The sequence below is a fragment of the Diadema antillarum genome, unplaced genomic scaffold, assembly GCF_040938485.1.
Source record: "Diadema antillarum isolate AM-2024a unplaced genomic scaffold, OU_Dant_1.0 scf00000020, whole genome shotgun sequence".
Taxonomy (NCBI): Eukaryota; Metazoa; Echinodermata; class Echinoidea; order Diadematoida; family Diadematidae; genus Diadema; species Diadema antillarum.
The window spans coordinates 3564252-3588591 of record NW_027270909.1 but is presented as its reverse complement, the minus strand read 5'-3'; the positions used below and the strand labels follow the sequence as shown (position 1 = coordinate 3588591).

At 38.8% G+C, this 24340-nt stretch overlaps 1 protein-coding gene across 1 annotated transcript; it reads right to left on the bottom strand.

Moving 5' to 3' along the window:
* Positions 1-11: 11 nt before the first annotated feature.
* On the bottom strand, positions 12-24056 carry LOC139729064 (extracellular signal-regulated kinase 2-like). The gene is made up of 14 exons (XM_071639994.1): positions 23913-24056; positions 12927-13025; positions 12086-12115; positions 11485-11575; positions 10757-10887; positions 9609-9778; positions 8494-8691; positions 7668-7802; positions 5887-5992; positions 4973-5219; positions 3009-3113; positions 2046-2164; positions 1416-1583; positions 12-298 (listed from the first exon to the last, which is right to left on the bottom strand). The coding sequence occupies exons 1-14, from the start codon at positions 23976-23978 to the stop codon at positions 119-121; spliced, it is 1845 nt and encodes a 614-aa protein (XP_071496095.1). The 5' UTR covers positions 23979-24056; the 3' UTR covers positions 12-118.
* Between the last annotated feature and the right edge of the window lie 284 nt (positions 24057-24340).

The window sequence follows — 24340 nt, the reverse complement described above, 5'->3', positions numbered from 1 at the left end:
ATTTGGAATGGTCCCTTCTGATTTCATCGATGGGCCTATCATATTTGCGTATGGGAGGATATCAAATGCACAGAATACACAATGGCCATGTTGTTTCTTATTGGGATACAGACATGCACTATCTGCCTTGTAATTTGGCCAAACCGCTAGCTGTTATTGTGCCGTGAGACTGTGAATAGCTGCCAAACTTGGACTTGGCTGAGCCACTCGCGTTTGCGTTCTTTAGCCCAAACTGCTTTCGACCGTACGAATGTGACTGCCTGCTCTCATGGGCTGACACCGGCCTCTGTGCTGGGATCTGTGGACAGGGAAAATGAAAGATAAGGCACTAGATGTTGTGAAGATGGTAACATTCACTAAAGCCCGCCGCACACTATACGACTCACGACCTTGCGACTGACAGACTTTGGATCTGAAATAAACAAGCGGTGTTTATTCTGAGGATGCTGTGATTTATTTCGGATCCAAAGTCTGTCAGTCGTAAGGCCATGAGTCGTAGAGTGTGTGGGGGGCTTAACTGTGGAATGCGACACTTGTCTCACAACTGCCGAATAATTCATGATTTTTTTCCATTGCAGGGTTTGCAAAGCATCAGGCAAGGGCGAGTATTTGTACACTAAATCCTGTTCGAGCTAGCACTTAGAAGTGATACTGAAACTATTGTCCTGCAATGGCCACTGCACGAATATATCAACAATGAAAACCACACACTAACGAAAGAGTATCATACTTTCTGTGCTTGGCCGAGTAAGACGAATTTCGCATGATCACAACAATTGAGTGAGCACTGCAAACAGCCCACTGCTGCCATGGCGATTAAGGGCTTTGGCTGCAGATACCATGGTACAACGTAAATGGTGTAAATTACGACTCACGCAGCAAATTTACTCAGGCTACAGGACTAGCTAACACGAGGAAAACTTCTCATAGCAGAACAGTAACATCCTTGCAATATGCCTACCTTGAAATGAAAGGTACAAAATAATCTTTAATACACATGTATAACAAGCCAAAAATTCCCACACTTTCATTTTTGGGCAAATTTCATGTCGCGGGAAATGTACGAAAATTTGCACGTTTTTTAATACTGTATATACCAAATATTTTGCGAGGCTTTTGATTTTCGTAAATTGGGTGCTATTCGCGATGTTATAAACATGAAAAAATATGATCTCTCATCCCAACATGAATGTGGCGTGCATGCATACTTAATCTCCGTTCAGTACTGTACTCTACAATCGCAAATTTAACCACTCACAAAATTGTCGGGAAGTCCCCATTCGCAAAAAATTAGACTTGCTAAATATATGGCGTATACAGTATAAAGTAAAATATTGTAGCTCTACCTCCTAAGCCTGTCCCATCCCTTTTCTCTGAACAGCAAGTACAAACTCTTAGTTCTAAGAGAGACTCACCAGTCTTGAGCTGGAAACAGCCAAAGGGCCAGCATGACCCTTGCTATCTCTCGTGATGGTGTTGTTTCGCAGACCAGCAGAGAATGACCGTGTTCGCTGGTGATGGCCCGAGGTTGGACGCTGCTGACCGTAATTACTTGTATGGTAGTTGTTTTCGGCGCCATTGTACTGGTGGGGAGAATATAGAAGTACAAATAAAGTTACATTTGAATTTTTTCTCTGTATTTATTTGTCAGGTTATCAATTAATTTGCATACCTCTCTCAGCATCTGCCCAATGTTCATACAGATACCCACTAACCAACGCCTGAAAGCGCATAATTATATCCATCAATTCACAAACTAAATATCTTCTTATGCAAATTTATATCATCAAAATACTTTAGCATAACTTAAAATATAACTAACATAATCATGGTCCTTAGTTATTTGATATGTCTTTCAAAAAAAAGGTACTCATTTTCTCTTTTTAAATGAAACAAAAAAGAGACTTTATAATACTGCAAATATAAATCTGACAGCAGACACTAGATTAATATTTGATAGAATACAGTTCCCCTAGGCCATCAGTCCATCTGGGGCACACATTAAACTAAATCACATGTAACCTGAGTTTTTCCGACATACTCACGGCAGCAATGTTCTCAAGGCTACGCTGTCGGGTCAGACCTTGCCGTACAGAGGGCTGACTCTTGCTCTGCCCTGTGGGAGCAGCTAGTGGTTCCTTCGTGGTGCGGCCAAAGGCAACTCCTACACACACAATGCAGAGCGGAGAAAGAAAAAGAAGAAGAAAAAAAAAAAGAGCACAACCTGGTTAATTTTAATCATTTCGTGACCTACAACAACTTATCAAATCAACGTTCGGCTCAATTCCAGTCTTCTCGGGCAAATATCAAGACAAAATTTAGTTGCATGTGTCTGAAGTCTTCCTTGATCAAAAGTGCCCTCAAAATCTTTTTGCTTAACCCGTTGAGAACGAGTCCCGAGTATACTCGGGCAGGTGTCTATGGGAAATGCGTGTTGTAGCAAAATCAGTCCGTCCTCAACGGGTTAAGGTTATAGTACAGCCATCTTAAATTAAATATATCATCTGCAGATTGTAAAATTGGATTGGTTGATTATAACTAACTCTTTAGAACAAGAAGGCTGTTACCTCCTGAGACATCACACTGCCCTAATAATGCCTTTCTGGCTCTAACATGACCAAAATTAGCTTTCATGTTTCAGTGAGTGATAGCTACATTGACACACTCATCATAGTTGAATACTTAATGAATGATTCATTTGAATGAATATGCAAATATACCTAAAATAATTTTATATAATATATTTGTGTAATACTAATGAATTATAAAAACAAAAAACAAATACTAAAATAAAAGGACAAATAAATCAAAAAGAATAACAATACCACAAATTATATATAGAATTACAATAAGCACATTTCTATACTACTCTCACAAACAACAAAAATGATACTGACAATAATACCAGCAATAACAACAATCACCCAAAGTCTGACTTGTTTTTTTCTTACTGAATAAAAAAAAAAAAATGTAAATAAAAATGTCAATTTCTTATATTCTGCCGTCACCTGCATGCAGCAAAGGGGAGCTAACAGTCTGGTGCAACCGTTTGCTGGGAGAGTTCCCGCTACCCGTGGTGAGGCCCAGCGGGGGCCTGTGCTTTCTTGCCTCAGCTACACACAGGGGAAGGGGGAAGGGAAAAGGGCCACACATCGCAGAGACCAGACCACAGCACATGGATGCACAGCAAACGGATGGAATACAAGACCATGGTAGGGCAGAAACATAACCCAACAAAAAAACAAAAACAAACAAACAAAATGGCAGAAGAGACCAGTCACTAAATCTATTCATGCATTATAGAACAGTGGTTTTCAACTCACATAATGCATTCTTTTTGCACAGTTTATTGAAAACAAAAATACATCTAAATGTGCGGTGAAGAAGGCAGCTGAAGTATAGAAATACTACAAAATTAAGGTCGCAAGTTTATCATTGCTGGGGTGACAAGACCTTGTATAGATCTGCAATTTTGGTGAAAATGACTTTTTTTGGATGAATGGTTAGATAATCAGTGAAGTGATGTCCTGTCCAAATTCCAGCTGTCTTACCCCCAAAATAAAGCCACCATGGCATGTCAAAGGAATGTGTAATCGCATTTGGATACAGTGCTTTGGCTGCCATGGTTTCTTGCTCTCCTGAACATTTGACATTTGTAGATACGAGGTCTTGTCGCCCCAGCAACGTTATGCATATTCAAGAAAAAGAATGCACAAGGGATACTGATTTCTAAAACTGCTTGAAGTAAATGTTGCAAAAATAGGCACAGTAAAGCGCAATTGCAAATAAAGAACTGCGTGCCATTTAACGACAGGTGGCATACTGCTTTGATTCAAATGCAGAAATGCTATAATGTAAGTGCCAGGTATAATGCAGGGCTGCTTTAAACCAGAAGAGTTATTTCCACTGTCAATGTACCAACTGCTTCTGAAAAAAAGTGACTTTATGTTCTGGTCCTAACATCAGTATCTTCAGAAAAGTTCATGCTTTTCTCAGTACTTTGCTTTGCTTCAAATGAAAATAAACACCTCACTCAACAATTTGTAACTGCAGAGCATTAGAATAAATAGGCAAGAATGAAGTATACATTTCCATTTGTTTACAGTACCAAGAAATCAAATCTAGAATTGCTCATTTCATGATACAATAGAGCGCCAACATAAAGCAATCAAATACCAAACACAAAATGCTTTACTCCCAGTGGAAAAGAAAAGACAAATGTAACAAAACCACGACAAACATTATTGCAGCTGGACATACAAATATGAGTATCATGACGAGACATTCTCAACAAAATGAGGCAGACTGGGAGTGGCTTTCTAAATAGGTGCATTCTAGCTATGGCCAAATGTGAAATTTAATTCAAAGTTACAAATAGTGCACTGTATCAAAAAGTAATATCTAGATAAAAAGGTGCCCAAGTTTTAATGATGCAAAATAGGTTGTTTCTAAGATGTCATCCTTGTTGTTGTTTCATTACTATAATTTAGGGAAAGTGGTGAAGTCATTGTATAAAAGATTTCTTTCAGTTTGATTTGATTTGCATTATTTATACATACATGTACATATTTGCAGGAATGATTCACTTGGCAAAAGGATGGAATGAATTTCTTCCTCTTTTTTTTTTTTTTTTTTTGGGGGGGGGGGGGGCTAAGTCTTGCAAATTTCACCTCTCAATTCTTTCAAAGGTTTTCCTTTTTTACCATCATGGAGTCACAAACAGAAATGGGGTTATAGCGATAAAACTTGAATATCATAATGGTTTGTGATCACTGAATTGCTTGGTATTGTGACAAGTAACAAAGTGATCCCAGAGAAGTGATTCAGCAGAGTATATTACACCCACAGCATGCATTTCATTGGAAAACATGCATAAAAATGGTGGTAATGACTTTCACATCCGACAAAATACACACCGATAAATCACAATGGTACACAGTGAAGGAAGGTATCGTACTGCCAACATCCTTACCTGAGTAATTGGTGTAGGCACCACCAGCGGGTGCCGCCCCAGCCCCGCCCACTGGGTGTGTCCTCTGCTTCCCGCCCCCACTGTGCCTGCTGCTGGTAGAGTGGGATGACCGGGCTGAGGCGGTGGCACCGTTGATGACGGGGCTGCCCTGCTCCGAGGGAGGGGTGGAGGACTGGCTGCCCCTCCGCTGGGCTACCTGGGCCTCTCTCAGCTGCTGTCGGTGTTTGGCCTTCTTCTCCTTCATCATCTGTCGGGAGGAAAAACCAGACGGAATGATGTATGGTGGTTGGTGGTACAGGAAGAAGATGGGAGGGAGCGAGCGATGGTGAGGTGGGGTCATCATGGACAGAGAAGAGTTAGGATGTGGGGATGAATAAGGGGCAGGAAGAAGAATGTTAACCAAGGAAGATTTGCCCTGAAGATTCATTCTGAAAATAATCAGCACTGCCTTCTGGGCCATATGAATAAAAAAGTTATATTATCCATACCACGATTAATAAGCACAGATTTCAAGTCTTTTTCTTTTTATTCTTTTATCTTTGTAAGATCTTTTCAATTTTGGATTAGATGCAATTATAACTTTGAAGTACAACTTTGAATTTTCTGATTATTTCTGCACATGTAGAAGTTAACTTTGAAATTCACAATATTGCTAAAAGGTTTAGGACAACACAAACATTATTCAAAACTTTATTTCCCTAGTTCACTGTGACAATCAGTCAGATTTAACAGACCTTAACAAGGTGTTGGGTAACTGTGCAACTATGCACAATCTAAAATTTGAAACCTGCAGAATTCAGCTCACAGTAAGCAATGAGTTAATGAGACATGCATTTTAAATAACATGAATGACAGTTGCATCACAGCACAGACTGTACAGGCTGGATTGGCAAAATATTGACAGACTTTCCTACCTGATATAACTTTGACCGGTATTCATTGACCGAGAGCTGGACATCATCGTCCAGAGGAGGGACAACATCGTAGTCGAGTTGGATCTCCCCTGATGGATTCCTAAATCTGAAAGATAAACGAAAGACAGAAAAAGGATACATTACAAAATGACAGTGTGTCGACTAACAAGGCAATCTTGTGGTCTTCGTGATTAAAGTCAATGTTCGTATCAGGAAATAACTTCAATGACTAAATTGCCATATTTCCCTCATAAGCCACATTAAAGTCAAACATACGAGTATCAGCCTTCCAATATTTTCAAGCTTGATAGGGTAGCCATGAGCTAAATTACACCAAGCCTTCTTTTTTTCCTTCTTCCTAGTAAAGGAACATTGATGCTTTTCTTGGCTACTTACAAACGTACTAGACAATTGTGAATTACATTCCACTATTGGTACCAGTAGTTACCTCTGCCATAGCCTTTAAACAAGGCGACTCGCTCTGCGTGCCCCCGTATAGCGCGTTTACCCCACAAACCTGTTGGCCGGCGAGTGGAGCGAGCCGCCTTTATCCACTCGTTCAGGGATGTGTACTTTTGTCGTTGTTGTTGCTTTATATTCTTTGACAAATTTGCGTACAAATTTGACGCAGAAAATACACACGGCACCAGAATATAAAGCAACAACAACGACAAAAGTACACATCCCTGAACGAGTAGATAACGGCGACTCGCTCCACTCGCCGGCCAACAGGTTTGTGGGGTAAACGCGCTATACGGGGGCACGCAGAGCGAGTCGCCTTGTTTAAAGGCTACCTCTGCCAAGGAAGGAGGTTATGTTCTTTATAGATGATTAAATTTGGGTTGTGAACCGAGAATTTTTTGGACTTTATGAAGGATTTTCGATATTTTGGCAGGTAGGGTCAACAAACTTGGGAGTTCAAGCTACACAACATGCATGAAAGTGCGTACTTTGCTCAGGTGAGACACTGTGCTGCTTGAAGCTGGTGACGTAACAAAAGGCTTCTATATTGGGAAATCAGGTGATTTTCAGCATGTATACGTATGAGTGGAAGTCACTGATCTCATTTGGAGAACAAGATCAGTGGTGGAAGTGAGCTGCTTGGCAGAGGTCTGCAGAGGTCTGCATTTCTAGTTTATGAAAAATTTATCAGTTGCTGATATCAACACTTTTAACTGTCTTGCATGCACACACAATGTTGTACATGTCCGTAGCTACATGAATGCCTTTGCCAAAGTCAAGACCGATATGAGTGTGATATTGATTTCTCCAATACAACACCCATAGTGTTGAGTTATACAAGAGTTGTCTCCGATTTATTTGAGGACATCTACACAAGGTGTAGACTGTTGAATCTTATTGCCTGCTCTCCTACATATCAGGTGGCGTATCAAGGCAATTACCCCCCAAGGGCAATCATCCATCAGCTAATTACTGGTCAATAGTGATAAAGGCTAGTGTAAAGATTAGGGTTAGGGTTGGGTTTTAGGGTTAGCATTTGGGTTAGGGTTAGGGTTAGGATTAGTTTCAGGAACAGGATTAAGGTTAGGGTCAGGGGAAGGGTCCGGGGTAATTGTCCAGGGGGTAATTGCCCTCGACCCATCAGGAGAAGTCTGCAATTACTTATGTGTACATGCATTCATACTAAAGTAGGTGGAATATGAAACAAGACTACAAACCTTGTACCATCATTAAAAAAAAAAAAAAAAAAAAAAATGTTTTGCCAAGGGGTACAATGTGCAAATTATGTGTACCATCTTTATACAGCTCTGGAGACGTACCTGGCTACATAGGGGTGTGAAAGAGCTTGTTTGGCAGTGAGTCGTTTGTCTGGGTTGAAATGGAGAAGTTTCCGCACGAGGTCTACTGCATCAGCCGGTGCACCTGGTAAAACTTCTTCTATTGATTGTCTGTGCCTGATAACAAGAAACATTATATGATAATAAAACTTTGTATCCAATAATTAATCTGGACAAGCAACAGAAAAAAAACTGCCACGTTTCATACAATGTAATGAGTTATTTTATCAAGATAAGAGTTTTTAAAAAATGAATGCTATACGGAGGTACTACAAATACTCGATATTAGAGAATGAAAATCACTTTACATCCATAGGGCAACAGATGGAAATCTGATGACAATGAACTGTTCATGAATGAATACCGTTTCTAATTACAAGTGTTGTAATTCACTTCATGCATATTTTGTCAATCTGCTGAAACACTGTTCTGAGAAAAAGGTGATGATTTCAGCAAACCTTGGAAAGTCTGGACTGGAAATAGACAGTTGAAAAGTACACTATTAGCATTGTACCCAATATTCACTGGATTATGAATAGAGCAGTTGTTTAACCCGTTGAGGACGGTTTGATTTTGCTACAACAGGCATTTCCCATAGACACCTGCTTAAGTATACTCGGGACTCGTCCTCAACGGGTTAAATATCTTTATCACTCTTCTCAGATCAGTCTGTTAACTTGTAGTTCACATTGTCAAAGTAAGGACTAGATCAATCTGAGGCTCACTGTCCAAAGGAAGAAACTGATAATGATAATAAAGATACAAAAATCAAAATTCATGTTAGCAATTAAATACTGAAACCCCTTACCTGAGTTTTGACATGTCTACAAAGGTTGCTCCATAGTCCGACTGGATGGCATCTATGTCCCCCTTGGACGGTGGATCTATGATGGCCATTATCTTTTCCAGCTGATTGAATGTTGACGTTCCAGGAAACATGGGTTTGCCCTTCAGCAACTCCCCCAGGATGCATCCCAAGCTCCACATGTCTACTCCCTTGGTGTACCTATCAATTCAATTCAATTCCATTTAATTCAATTCAATTCAATTCAATTCAATTCAATTCAATTCATATTCATATTCATATTCATATTCAATTCAATTCAATTCAATTCAATTCATTTCATTTCAATTCAATTCAATTCAATTCATTTCAATTCAATTCAATTCATTTCAATTTCAATTATGCAATAAAAACATTACAGGGAATTCATTGCAGGATTTCAACATATTTGAATGACAGTGCTTTAAATGTCAGGAACATGAAAAAGCACATGATAAATAAATAACTAAACATACACACACAGTCAAACAAGAAGAACAATCCTATAGAAGTAGGACATAAAGAAGCATGAAAAATTCACAACGACATACAAATGACCAACTCATTGCCTACCGATAATCATTACAAAGCAACAATTCACAAATCATGTAGGCCTTTCGTATTGTTTATTGATTTGTGAACACAGGTTAGCCTTCCTTTCTAAAAGGAGTATCACAACATTTGGCAAAGTTCAAAGAACTCTGAAGAGGCTTACTACCTGAAAGAACAAGACAATGTTTCTGGCACTGCAACAGACCAGGGCCCCATTCTATTAAAAGATATAATTGATTATAAATTTCCACCACACTGGCTGCCATAGACTTATGATAGAAATCAACTATATAATCAATTGTAACTCTTCATAAAACAGGGCCCCGGACTAAGTGAATTAATCTTTGTAATGATGTTTGTTTTTTAGTATTCCTGTGATTAGATAAAGAAAAAGAATATCATGGAGTTTTACAACTACTCTACCACTATGATTCTTATCATATCCGACTTTCAAGGCTTGGAAAAAAAAAAAGAATATGACACTGAATGTCGGGCAAGACACCATAAAAGGTTAATGCATAGGAAGTGAGGGGCTTGTGTCTGCATACCTCTTTGATGCCAGAAGAATCTCTGGGGCTCTGTACCATCTTGTGGCCACATACTCTGTGAGAGCTGGATTGTCGTCACTGAGAGCAGCGTCGATCTGAGTGATGGACCGCGCCAGCCCAAAGTCTGCCACTTTCACAAAGCACTCCGTGTCTAATAGAATGTTTGAGGGCTGGTAGCAAAACAGAGAAAAGGACGCAATTTGCAACAGTTTGTGTAATATGCTGAGCCATGGGATGATATATACAGTCAATTCCCCATAAGGCGACCTTGACGGAACCGAGGTTAAACGCATCAACTGTAATAGGCAATATTGGACTCCTGAATGAACAGAGGGATAACATATCATTTGTAAGGCTATGATCTAAAATTGGGACTTCTTATTTTCATTGACTAAGCCGATTATCTGATATTTGCGGTGTTGACTTTGAATACGCCGAGTTAACCGTATCTACGAGACTGGCTAAAGGATGAAAAATACGTTAAAAGGGATGAGATCAGAGTGAACAGCCTCCCACTTAAATGTAATATCCATTCCTGCACTTTTGGGGAGTAAATATTCTAAACACATGAATCATGACATAACACTCTCAGCACTTGCTTCCTTTTACCCAATGGACAGCAGTAAGCCATTTTGACACTCTAAATTTCCATTAGCACTTTATGTACAAGGAAGAGCTATTATAAGTGTAGAAGCAAGCAAACAAACAAACAAAAACAGAGACAAAAACAAACATTAATCATAGTAACCTGTAGATGTAAAGGTAAATGCTCACTAGAATGGTTGATTCCAGACATTTATGTAATTTGAATTCCTGATCATAATATCCTGAGAATAACAAAATGAAAACTATGTATGCTTCAAGGAACCATCAGGGGTATAAGGCATATCATTAACATAGTTGCTCTGGGGGTCAAGTTTCAATTACAAGGGTACAGTAAACTTGACATGTTGCAAAGTTGATCTTTACATTGTGTTGCAGACTGTACATACTGTACACTGTATTGCCCATTCAAACATTAGCATTACCTTCCTCCATATCCTGTCTTTGTGGATCATTTCCTACATCTAAATAGTTTTGCTGCTGACCAAATACCAACCCTCTTGGGGCTGGAGGGGGCCAAAGTATACTTATTTCAGAGCACACACCTTTTGGTCTCTGTGGATAACGTTGCCGGAATGTAGGTACATTGTAGCATTGATAAGCTGGTACATGATGTAGCGTTTGTGGATATCCTTTAGGATACCTCCTTTCTTTATTACAGCATGCAGGTCCGTGTCTGTGGGATAGAAGCAAACAAAATAACATTTCTTTTTATTTGCTATGCAGGTTAGGTTTTCTCAATCTTTTCTACTTGATGAATTCTTCAGCATTTTTTCCATAAACTACTTTGCATTAACATGGCATACAAACAAAACATATTCTCAGATTTGGATAGCATTTCAAATCAAACATGTGCTACGACTCAAGGATACTGTTTTTGAACAAATCAATTGAAAAAAAAAAATGCAATAATTCTCACATTGCACATAAATCACTTACTAGTACTCACTTAAATCTAATATTCTCTTGACTGCATGAAACTAAAATTGATACAGAGAAACCATGTTATAACAAGCTTACAACAAAGCACTGCAGTTCAATAATGAAGTGGCTGTGGCATCCTGATTTTTCTGTTACTGTGTTTGGCTGGCAGACTTCTTTACTAGTATGTTTACAATGTAATCAGGGTACCAGTTGATATTGAGGTACTGTAAGTCAGCGATATCGGGGACATAATGGGGTTTCCTTGTACACACAAAAATAACATAAGTTCACAAATGTGTGTATTCCTCATATCTTTCTCATTTCAAACCAGCACCAGTTTCCAACTCACCCATGTATTCAAATACAAGGTAGATGTCCTTATCATTCTCCGCTCTCATCACATTGAGCAACTTGACAATATTCTTGTGGTCGCTGAATTCCTGCAAAGATAACAAGACAGAAAGATCCTACAATCATACCCCTGAAGAGGTTTTATGTAAACAGGACTGACATTTACAACAACATTGTAATCACTTTACCCAGGAATGATTCCTTTTGATAATATTTAATCTGTATAAAATAAATACAAATGTGACAAGAACCTCAAACATTTGATCATCCATATTGGAAGAAAAGCCTTAATCAAAACATTGCAAAAAGAGATTATATGCATATCTTTAATATTGTCCAATATCAACTTTTCTTTTTCTTTTAAACTACAAGTAAAAAGAAATAGTTTGTCAAAAGGTACTAACACACATTACTTTTGTATCACTTTCATAAATGTTCATGAATTCAGAACAAAAAATATGGAAAAAGTCAACAAGTCATCCATTCGGGGGAAATTGCCCTTTTGCACACAATTACACAGGTTTTACTACATTACTAATGTTCATTCAAAATGAAGGACAGGTTTGGAATTTTGATTTTTTTTTGTGTGTATTACTTACCTGTAAAAACATGATCTCTCTGAATGTCCTCTGCATAATTTGAAGAAAAAAGAAACATATATATACACGTGTAGTTGTAGATGTGTACATATCAGAGATGGAGAGGAAAGCTTTCATACTATTTTTTTTTTTCTTTAAATTACCTTACTCCATTGCGGTGATTATAGTTAAAAGTTAAAAGTTTATTAACAGTTGAAAGTCAAACAATCTTGATTCTCTGAGAAAAGGCTTTTATTTCTGCAGCCCCATCACTCTTGAATGCTCTTCCATTGAGAATCCGATCAGCAGAAACCACTGAAACATTTGAAATACCACATCTGAAGTCATATGTTTGCATCTTGCTTTGGTTGAATATTTGTTGAATTGCTTTACTACTGGGCATATATTTCTACATGTATCTCTTCCTTGTTCTTCAACTTTCATCTGTATGTACAACTATGTAAATGTATGTTATTCTCTTTATGTCTCTTTGCGCCTCAGAATACAAACTGTAGATCAATGGCGCATTAAAAATGCTGTACTTATTATTACTTCTTATTACCGCACACAAGAATACTCACATTCCTGTCTTCAAACCAATAACTGCAATTGTAAGCAATAATTGCATAGCATACACTTGTACATCAGCTCCATAAGAGTAATAAGCAATGTGTTTGAAACATATGGATGTTACGAAACACTGCAGACAATACAGGCAGTAAACTACCTCACACTGACAGATAATGCCAAATACATTTTAAATAACAGTCACTTCTCAATATTCCCTGACCCAGAGGGGCACAAAGAGCCGTCGCACAATTATCAAAGTCTGATACCATTTCATGCTACAATGTATTCCTACCTGAGCATCTGTCTGATTCCTGAAAGCATCAAAAATCTTCTTGAGGGCAACCACCTCCCTGGTTCTTCTGTCAATGGCTTTCCAAACAATGCCATACGCCTGCAAGAATATAAGCCACAGGTCACAACAATGTAAGGCATCAAATTGTAACAAAGTACCAAATGTGATACCTTTAATCCTAATACATGACAAGGAAGAAGAAAAAGTTAGACGTATTACCATAAGTATTAAACCATTATCTGAACAAAAAAACAACAACATGAGGTCGGCATACTCAAGAACTGCACATTGATGGAAGAGTTACATTGTAGATACCGATTACAGTTGTAATATCTCCATCACACAAAATACTTCCAGAAATTAAGAGTCCACCCAAGAGAGAGAATCATTGACTTTGAGTTAATTACTGTACACTTTTTATGTTGTCATGTGGCAGCTCAGTAATTCTTGTGATGTTTGTTTTGTCTTGTTAGTTTGTACCTTTTTGATCACACACTTTTACCATTACATGTATAGTGAGATGCCCGCACCTCGCCAGAGCCCGAATACCACCACCCTGTTTAATTTTGTTACAAGCGCACTGAATCAAAATTTTTGCCCGGGACGGTGTTCAGTATCCCTTTTAAAAAAGCTTGAAACTTGGCAGGGTTACCACACACAAGCAAACTGTGGTGAAAAAACGAGCAGTTTTACGCGAAAATTTGAAATTTATATCAGGAATACGAAGTATCAACACAGTCACCAGCACGCATCTTTTACGTGCTTGTCTACATGTATGGGAGCATCACGGTCACCCGCACATGTCTTTTGCGTGCTTTACCTACATGTGTGGGAGCGCGGGTGGCAAGTTGCGGGCCCCTTCCTTAGCGCGCAACTATTCTGCATCATTCGCGTTTGAGGACGATAGCTGCAAATATCCGCAAATGAACAGTGAATTTGTGGTTCCATTGGAATCTTCAGCATTTTCCCTGTACATGTGAGTGGGATTTGATAGAATTTCAGTGACGAAATGTGATTCAAATATGCATTAAACATTAACCATGGCGAGGTGCAGGTCACCCAAGCATACATGTATTTCCTGGGAAAGTTTTATTCAAAAGGAAAACAACAACAACAACAAGAGGAACATTATAGGTTATGCAACATAAGAATCTGACACTGTTGTGGTCTGCATCTGGTAACAAGTGAATAATAAGTAGTCTGAAGCTGCTTATGAATACCACCTAGGACCTGTACGTGCTGTATGGAAGAATCATTAAACACCCAAGCATATGTATGGTCAGGTTTTAAGTATGAAATACGTGTAAGAACATTGCGCCTTTCATGCATATTCATATTGTCAATGTGCAATGTGCCATGCAAAGGTTGTTTCGAAAAACTAAGGAAGGAACGAGGAGAAAGGAGATGGACTCGGACATAGAAAAACGCCTTTTCAAGACCATGGGATCAGTCTAGAAATGAGCAAGTAAACGGTACTAATGAATTAGATAGGAAACATATTATAGTATGAATATTAAAAGTAATCCTATTGCTGGTGAAATACGTAACTTAGAGGGGCAAAAATTTGTGTTTCTCATTCATTGTACAGAGACAGCATTCTACTACTACGATCTGTTGACTCAGGGGCAGGGCACTCCCACACTAGAGTAGATAGATCTAACTCAACTGTGTCTGTGGATCTGGATCTGGATCTGGATGAATACGCTGAAAAACTCTGGATAGAGTATCACTCAGCACTGTGGTGTGTGATGTGCAGCTAATCACAACGGAGGTGACGCTGGAGCGCTTCTTTGAATGTGTCAAATTTATGAATCTGCTTTATGTTACTCGGCAGATTATTCCAATCCTTCGCTGTTCTATGGAAGAAGGAGTTGGCGAGAGCAGTTGAGGAACCGTGTAAAGTAGAGTAATTGTCCGGATGATAACTTCGGGTTGTCATACCTCTCGGTGCTTGAGCAGGACTGATATAATCCTCGAGATTTAGATCAATATTGCTGTGCTTTATTTTATGAAATGTTGATAGCCTTAAAAGCTTGCGTCGTTCTGGGAGTGGATGAAGTTTGAGATCCTTTATCATTCCGGAGACGGAAGATTGCCACTTGTAATCATTACAGATGAATCTGGCTGCTCTATTTTGTACTGCTTGAATCTTGGAGATGTTACGTTGAGTGAAGGGGTCCCATACTGTACAGCAATACTCCAAGTGGGGACGCACTAGGCTCTTGTATGCTTGTAATTTAACATTTCTCGGTGCATTATGTAGATTACGACGGAGAAAGCCAATCATGCTGCTTGCTCTGGCTGTAGTTATATCAATATGTCTATTCCATTTTAAATTGTCTGATAAGACAACTCCTAGGTATTTGTGACTGGACACTGTTTCTATCTGGTGACCGGCTAAGGTGTACGTGTGATGAATGGGACGAGACTTCCTTGTGAAGCGCATAACGTTGCATTTGTCCAGCTTGTATTTCATTTGCCATTTTTTTCCCCAAGCCTCTAAGGTACGTAGATCTTGTTGAAGTATGACACAATCTTTATGTGTCTTAATGGGACGGTAAACTACACAATCGTCTGCGAATAGGCAGACGTTGGATGAAACTTGATCAGGGAGATTATTAATATATGATAAGAAAAGCAATGGGCCCAGAACAGTGCCTTGGGGCACTCCTGAAGAAACATGAATGGGTCTTGAGGATGACCCTTGGACTACGACTGTTTGTTCCCTTTCTGTGAGAAATTGTGAAATCCATGAAAGTAATGAGCCCTGGATTCCAAGATACTTGAGGCGATGAAGGAGCCTCTGATGTGGTACAGTATCAAACGCTTTTGCAAAGTCTAACACAACAGCGTCAACTTGCTTAATGGTTTCGACAGAGGAGAAAATATGATGAATTGTTGTAATCAGTTGGGACTCACACGACCGTCTGGATCTGAATCCATGTTGTGTGTTACTGAGGATATTGTTATCCTCCAGATGGCTCATAATGTGGCGATAAATGATATGTTCTAAGACTTTGCAGCAGGTGGATGTGAGGGATACCGGCCTGTAGTTGGCTGGGTCGGATCTACTACCATTCTTATACAGAGCATTTATATTAGCTTGTCTCCAATCTCGGGGTAGCGTGCCAGTCCGAAGACTTTGCGTAAATATGACTTGCAATATAGGTGCTACTTGTGCAGCACATAACTTGAGAAATTTGGGAGAAATGCCGTCTGGGCCAGAAGCTTTATTCACATTTAAGTTCTTGAGGAGTTTCATAATACCTTCTGTAGAAATAATCAAATCTGATATTGTTGGGATTTGTCTCTGTCCCATATGAGGAATATTAATCAAATCTTCTTTAGGGCAATTCCACGGTAACTGACGTTACACGTAAGGATTTTCATGAAATTGTTTACCTTGTAGTTTTGTGAATGAAAGCACCTTGGACTTGCAATTAGCATTGATGAATAAGTTCATGAGAATGAAGAAATAGGTGGAAAGTTTTTCTCTCAAACTGCATTTCTTATCACATAGCATGTGAAAATGTGTCGGTAACTGACGTTACGGAAAAAGGACATGGGAAATTATGGTGTAGATGTAAATGGAAATATCTCATGTCCCTGACTTTTAGCCTTTATGTGTTTAATATGGCAATACACCTACAATTTGTAGGTTCTTAGGAACAGGTGTGCAAAATAATGTGCACTTCAGTTGTCTCCTTTTACCACCATGCCAATTTCAGTGAAGGCATGACGGTAACTGACGTTACGTAACTGACGTTACGCTTACATTTGCCATAGGGTTTACACATGCAAAATCAAGATTGGGAATAGCTAAGTGATATTTCATAATTCTGACCATTCAGAATGATTTCGTTGATATAGAGTCATACCTTGGTTCATTAGTCATAAATACACAATGAAATGAAACAGTAGTCCATTTTCTTTGTGTTCTACGAAAACTTAAAGGTAAACATGTCAGTAACTGACGTTACGTAACTGACGTTACACATTCTTTGCCGTGGGGTTTATAGAGAACTAATTTATTTAACAGGTTATTATACTGCTGCAATGTACCAGTGACAATCCCAGGCAACTACAGCAACAAATTAAAACAAAATCTAAAGACACAAATAATATTGGGTGGGCCCTTAGGGGGCACCCCCCCCCCCCCCCATGCCATAGCACAGTTGGGCAAAAATAATGTAAATGCACAAGAGGATATTTCTTGACATTTGTCTGAAGATTTAATTTTTATTCAACATTTATGATTACACAGAGCCATTAATAGATTAAGCAGTTCCAAGTATAAATATATTGACATGACTAAGGGCTTTTTTGTTTGTTTGTTTGTTTGTTTTTTAATGAACAGGAAAGTTTTTATCTACATAGAGTGCTCCACCCATAATACCTTGTAGTACTACACAAAACATGGATATTTTTGTGCTTGAAAAAAATATCAAAATATCTTCCAGGTCATGGGGAAAAAAACACGTATCAACTCATAAATATGCATAAATATGTATGAAATCTATTGTGATATATTTCTCCTTCTTTTCTTTATTTTACTCTTGATGATCTCCATCATCAATTGATTTAAATGAAAAGTGTTGCACTTTTAATATTTCTCTGTGAAGAAGAAAAATAAATGCTTTTTTGGTCAAAAGAGCATTACTGTTTTATTGACTAGCTTGAAGTAATTTAACTGTTTTTCTTTTCCTTTTCACTGATATTCTGAATCACGGCTTGCAGAGACATTCGAGATACCAAGAAATCGGACTTTGCAACGAAAGAATACTAAAATCAATATAAAAAACTCTTCCTGTTCATAATTATCATGTGTTGTATTACAAAATGTCCCTGCATGAATAGAATAAAGTAATCAACAAATACACACAGTATGAACATAAAAAAAAAAAAAAAAAAACCTATAGAATCCTCTCTCACTTTGAGCAATATCAGTGTTAAGTTTCAAACAATAATGAGTACATGCCTTACGTACCATGATAATACAAGATGAGCCATGTTAACTACACCACACATTTAAGTGCAAGAGAAGAAATATCTGTTTGTGCATTTGCCTTGAGGTAGAAACTTGACTAAGCTTCCTGAAAAAAAAAATGCCAGCAAAAGCAAAAATTGGTGAAGATTGTTAAACTGTTGGTATACAGCTGTGCAGAAGTTTGTTTGTTTGTTGTTTTTTTTACTAGAAAATGTGGTTAACATGCAATCATGTCACTGATTAGGCCTACAAACTTTGGTAGCTTTATCATCCCGTAGGACTGGGAATGTACTAATTTGAGTGCATATACTGCATGTGGCAAACTAAACTTCCAGATGATTTAACCTTAAACTTGTGCTGAATCAAAAATCGAAAGCCCAAGCCCCCCCCCCCCAAAAAAAAAAGGTAATCATGGTAAATGAATGAATAAATGAATTTAGAGATAAAATAAAATATAAAAAAATATCCATGGACATACCATGGTAATGACATCATTTCCTATGAAAGGGATTGCTGCTCTTTGTTGTAAGTTGACTTCCCAGATGTATTGAAATGGCCAAAAGTCAAAAAATTTGCCTCAGTTATAATTACTGTCATGGTGACGTTACATACTCGTGTATGACGTTTCGGTAACTGACGTTACACATTTTGTAGTGTTCATTTTGACTCTCCAGTATACCAAGTATCCTTATTTCTGGTATTAAAATAAAGGCATATGGGCATACATTAGAAATCCCAAGTTACATCATACAGCTCACTTCCTTTGATGAATAAACTTAAAAATTCCTTGTTTTTGGTAACTGACGTTACATCCATCATTATCAAAGTAATTAACAGTTTTTATCAAATTCTTTAAAGCTACCAGCTTTTTTTTTCTATCGTGTGGTAAAAGACTTCTCTGGTAACTGCATACATATGAAAGATTGTTGTTTAGAGTACTAATAAAGTGGATATACAAAGAGTAAGTTATGCGACAATACACTCTTTTCACCATTGAGTTATAGGCATATTTTGGCAGCCATTTTGAAAATCAAAATGGCCGCTTTTAATGAAAAACATAATGATTCTTAAAACTTCCAACTCAAGTACTGTCTGAAAATGTATGGTGTTTGCAACAAATATCATTTTGAATTTTTGGCACCTGTGTCCTAGTTACCGTGGAATTGCCCTTTAGTGAAAACTGATTGATATTGATCACTTAAGACTTCAGCTTTTTCACGAGCTGTATCGGCTAGTTTTCCCTTGGAGTATAAAGCCGATATACCATTTGTGTCACGCCTCTTTTGCTTAATAAAAGACCAAAATTTCTTGGGGTTAGAAGTGAGTGAGTCAAAAACTGTTGTTCCTAAAAAATGTTGTTCAGCTTTTCGAAGTTCTTTTTGGACTTGCTTACGAAGCTGCCTATAACGGCACCAGTTCCGATGGGATCCATCTGTTTTGGCACTATAAAACACCCTATTTTTCTTTCTAATCAATCGCTTGAGGGTTCCGTTTATCCAAGGAAGATTAAATCGAGTACTCTTATACCTTGAAGGAACATTTGAATCAACACTGCTATAAATAGCTTCCTTAAATGCGTTCCAGTTCTCCTCCACTGTCTTATGTGCATAGTTGGCCTGGAAAACTTGAAAGAAATTTTCCATATCCTTTCTGAGATTAAATGTATCTGCTTTATCCCATAAATAAATCTTTCTACGTTTTGCTTTATGGAGAACTGGGCGTAAAGAAATTTCTGCTATCATATTGAAATGATCAGATATTCCTGCTTTTGTTACAATTAGTGCAAACAGCCAGGGTTTGTTACGAGAAGTAGGTCCAGGATATTTCTAACATTGCCTGATCTCGTCTTCTGGTTGTGATTGGGTTCGTAAGCAAATTGAGTGAGTGAGAAATCGTGGATTAAATCGAGAAGCTCTGTGGTCAGTTCCTGGGGGTACACGCAGTGGTGTTCAGGCTTTCTACACAGATTGGACCAATCAATGTCTGGGACATTAAAGTCACCTCCTACCCATACTATAGGGTTTTTACCGAAATCTATCCTAGACAAGGATTCCCTGAGTTTCTTGATAGGGTCTGAACCCTTACTCGGTGGGCGATAAAAACACCCAATGTGGATTTGTTTGGAGTTCACCATCTGCAGTGAAATCCATATCAGTTCACAATCTACATCCAAGGAGATTAAATGAGTGGAGATGAGATCATTCCTTACTGCTATAAATACTCCTCCTGCTTTTCCCCTCTCTCTGTCTTTCCTATACACTGTATAATTCTCCGGAAAACACTCACTATTCTTTATGCTTGGGTTTAACCAAGACTCAGTGCCAACAATGATATGGGGGTCTGAAGAGTGAACAAGTTCAGCAAAGGCGGCTCTTTTACCAAAAATACTTTGACAATTGAGTATTAATAATCGCAATTTATTCTGATCAGCTGTTTGCCTAGAATGGTGGCTTGGCCCTGAGAAGGACCTTTTTTGTTTCTTACTGGGTTTACTAGGTGTGGATGAAGATACAGGTTCTCCTACAGAGCTATTCTTTCTGGAAGATGGTGAATCTGATAAATGGCTATAATCAGAATCAGAGTTGTTGTTTGATAGCTCTGGGCTGGACAATATTGCATAACTATTATCATGAATAAAACTATTAGTTCCAGGGGTCCAAAACAGACTAGAGCTAAAAGAGGGCATGCCACATGTACAACAGCACCATGAAAGCTGGGAGTGTTCTGAAAGAATTTGGTACATGCCAGGGGACATAGGTATGCAGTCTCTATGGAGCCACTGCTCACAATGGTCACACTGAATGCCTTCTTGATTCCACCTGACTGCTTTGCCACAAATACCACATGGCCATTTACACTTTGGGCCTGGGTTGGGATGTATGTCCCCTGAGGAGGACAAAATGACTAGCATCTGAGACATCAATGACATCTTGCATAGAATGAAAAGAGAGTTGGACTTTTGAAGGTGGAAAATGTGAGTGCTCACAATTGCAAAAGAGGGAGTAGTGATGTGAAGACCTTTTATCTTAAACCTGTTCTTCACTGGGTTGTGATCAAAACATACTATCTTGGACAAATCATGTGCCTGTAAAGACTGACAGAATCTCTCGTCTATGTAAAGGACGACAGTAAAGCCACATTCACGAGTGTGTGTGGACATGTTATTGCTGAAATCATGAGATGTGTAGGGGTTGGGTACCGAGTCAGCAAGGTAATCAAAGGGTAAAAAACTGACAAAAACCAGCGACAGGTATGAGGAGTGACTCTTCTGGTTATGACTGATGTCAGTACTGAGGTTCAGAGCTGGGCTATGGCCAGCAAAATTTTGTAGTCCTAGGTTTGTTGTAAAGAGGAGAAAAATAACTGCTACAAGAACCCATAGGTTCTTGGATTTGCTGCAGGTATTGATGTCATACATTGTCCTTGTCGAGAAAAAACGTCTGAAGTTCTTTAATACTATAGGCAGACAAAGTTCAGTGAACTGCTGAATATCTCCTGGTAGAAACGTCAGATAATCTGAGCCGATATAATAAGTCTGCGAATTCTGAGTCTAACTGTTGATGCTCGCTTTAACATCTAAGTAAAGCAGATAAATGTCGACAATCAGTCAGAGACTTTAAATCTGATATCGATAACAATATCAATTGTTCAAATAATTCTAATTTCAATAAGGGAGGAATGAATGAGTGTACTTCCCTTCTTGCTGTGAAACTTCTCGGTGCTCAAAATTGCTCTGGATATATACTCCTTCTCCTTTTGGTTTGCCAAATACTTCAATAGGCTTCTAATCCTTCCAAATTCCCACTGTAGCCGACATGAGACAAAATGACTGCCGAGGTTCCCGCCACTGAAATTAGGTACACGTTGTAACTTGTAGTAGGCGTAGAAAACAAAATGGCTGCTGATATCCCGCCAAATGAATCAGGAGTGATTTCTCATAAAATATACACAAATATGATGACAAAACCGATGAAAAACAATCCTTCACGATGTGATGAAGAACGATGATAATGGATTGCAATTCGTTAAAAATGATTTCAGTCTTAAAACACAAACACAAGTTGTACACGCTGGTTAAAACTCCGAGACAAGGGTTGATGCAGTAGGACGTGTCGTAGGAACACGTGCGTTTCACCACCGCAGCGTGGCGTGGGTCGTATGTTGAGTAGCGTGGAGAAGTGTGTTCAAATGCACATTGACCGTGTTCCTCAGTTTCCTCAAACTTTTGGGTGCTCCATCCACAGATAAAATTTGAAAATAACACCGCAAGACTCACAGATGAATTAAAATACGCAGATTTTAATATATGCAGGTTTAAAAACACCAAAAGGTGACGAATAAGTTAACAAAAAATAATCATTCAAAAATTAAAAGACGGAGCTCCGAGCAGACACGTCCGTTCGCGAGCGCTGCACATCACGTTTTGTACAAGGAGCACCCGGGACACTGTGGCCGTCTGATCGGGCTAGGTGCATGTGAAGTCACTCTCTTGCCAAATTGGGTGGGTTCTGCCTGCCCTGGGGCCTGGGCCAAGGCTTGGGCAGAAAGGGGCCGGGCCGGGGATTGATGATGATCTCATCAGAATTTCTACTTCTAGTAATGTAACCAGTAATAATACATTAACGTTACAGGTTCAACCTCGGTCGTCTCACGACGTTCAGCCCAATACCCAGTAATTTAAATATTTATTATGCCTAGAGTAGAAGAGTTGGCTTTTTGATAACTACACGCAGCGCTGGCGACAGCGCTGCACCTCTATTCCTTCGCGGACGTTGTTATCGTTCACTGTTTCCTTCATGAATATCTTTATTAATCGTGGAAAACTAAAATATAAGGAATTATCGTAATCTATGACCATCATTCAATAACCGGTATGCGATTTTTTGTTTAATTACGTCTAAAACTTACCGAAATCTATGGCTGAAATCAGGTCTGTAAACGTCCTTACTGCTTCACTCCTCATCTGCGTGTTATATGAATGGCATTCACTCTCGTATACTACAACGTAGGTAGTCGGGGCGGAAGTGATGAGATAGTCGGATGACCCCGACTAAAAAAGTTCAAATCATTGCCGGTGCAGCACGCGCGGATCTACTACAAGCTTTACGTAACACATGAAACGCACGGGCGCACGGGCGTACGTAAAAAGCAACCACTTCTGAATGCGCATGCGTGGTAGTTTGTTGCTTTTGTGAAGCTCTCGAAGGAAAAGATGCCACCGCACGATCTACTCCGAAAAATTCAACAATAAGGTCTGGATACCAACAAAACGCCGAATTCAACTCAACCATCAGGAAAATACGCTGTAGGTAAGTGTTGCAAATTATATTACTCTTAAAATCATACAAAATAAAAGGTATTTTATGTGATTTTGCCGTCAATAGTGACGGTCGTTTACAACGTTGAAACACTAACACATGTCAGACCCTGTGCGCAGCACAGTGTCTGGTCAGGCTAGCTTTTTGATTGAGAGTTACATTAATGTACACACCACATTGCCATTATCATTGGCCTTCTGCAAGTTCAAGTTCTGGGTAAGTTCTGCTTCCGCCTTCGTGTTCGTGCTAGAAACTATGCATCTTTTTCTCTCAGCTCAGTCTCACTATTAAAACAAAAGTTACACTACTCACTAACGTTAGACATTTAAAGTTGGTAACAGTTGAGTTATACTACTACACTAGTTTTTAGTCTCAGCAGCAAAGACCAAAGGATATAATAAAATGTGTATTTGCAATTGCCGTACCACCAGTCTCAGTGGTCCCAGCCAGTCCGTATGTACACATCGCATGCACTGGAACTGGAATTCAATCACACACACGCGCCGTGGCTCTACACACAGCTTCACAGAGAGGTATAGCAGCCATCACTCAATCGGCACCCGGATCAGCCGGGCAGACAATCTTTACCTCTCCGCTCTAAACGACAAATGCCCGTGAACTATCGCGCGATGTGACTGCTGTAATCAAGGGGAAATAATTTCAAGGAAGTAATATACTTACCCCTTTTCCAAGACGCTTCTTGATTTCATATTTTGCAAGGACATGCTCTTCTACTTCAGACGTCATTGTATTGTCAGTTCAAGATGAAATATCTGAAGAATTAGGAATTCATTTCGAGGTCGAAGTCGGCAATCAATTTGTAAATAGCTATTGCCGCATCACTTATGAGGAACTACATTCCTTGAATTTCAATTATTTTGTTGTAACAGCAGAAAATCACATATAAAGAGAAACGTATACGGCAAATTAATTCACATAATCTTTAAAAGTGCTGGAAGGTTTTCATCTATGAAATATAGAAACTATTATGAAAGAAACAAAGTGCGCATTGATATTTGTATGTTAATCGGTTTCCGGGCGCAAACGCCTTGTGGGATACCCCGAGAGCACACTTTCTGATGACGTCAAAAAATTGTTTAACCCCAATG

What these genes read in the sequence shown, in the direction of transcription:
- LOC139729064 (XM_071639994.1), bottom strand. Translation starts at nt 23,978, where the DNA reads ATGACGTCTGAAGTAGAAGAGCATGTCCTTGCAAAATATGAAATCAAG. An exon ending in ATTCTTCTGGCATCAAAGAG is followed by an intron (nt 8,692 to 9,608) that starts GTATGCAGACAC and finishes TTGAATTGATAG; the next exon opens with GTACACCAAGGGAGTAGACA. An exon ending in CTCCCCTTTGCTGCATGCAG is followed by an intron (nt 2,165 to 3,008) that starts GTGACGGCAGAA and finishes TTGTGTGTGTAG; the next exon opens with GAGTTGCCTTTGGCCGCACC.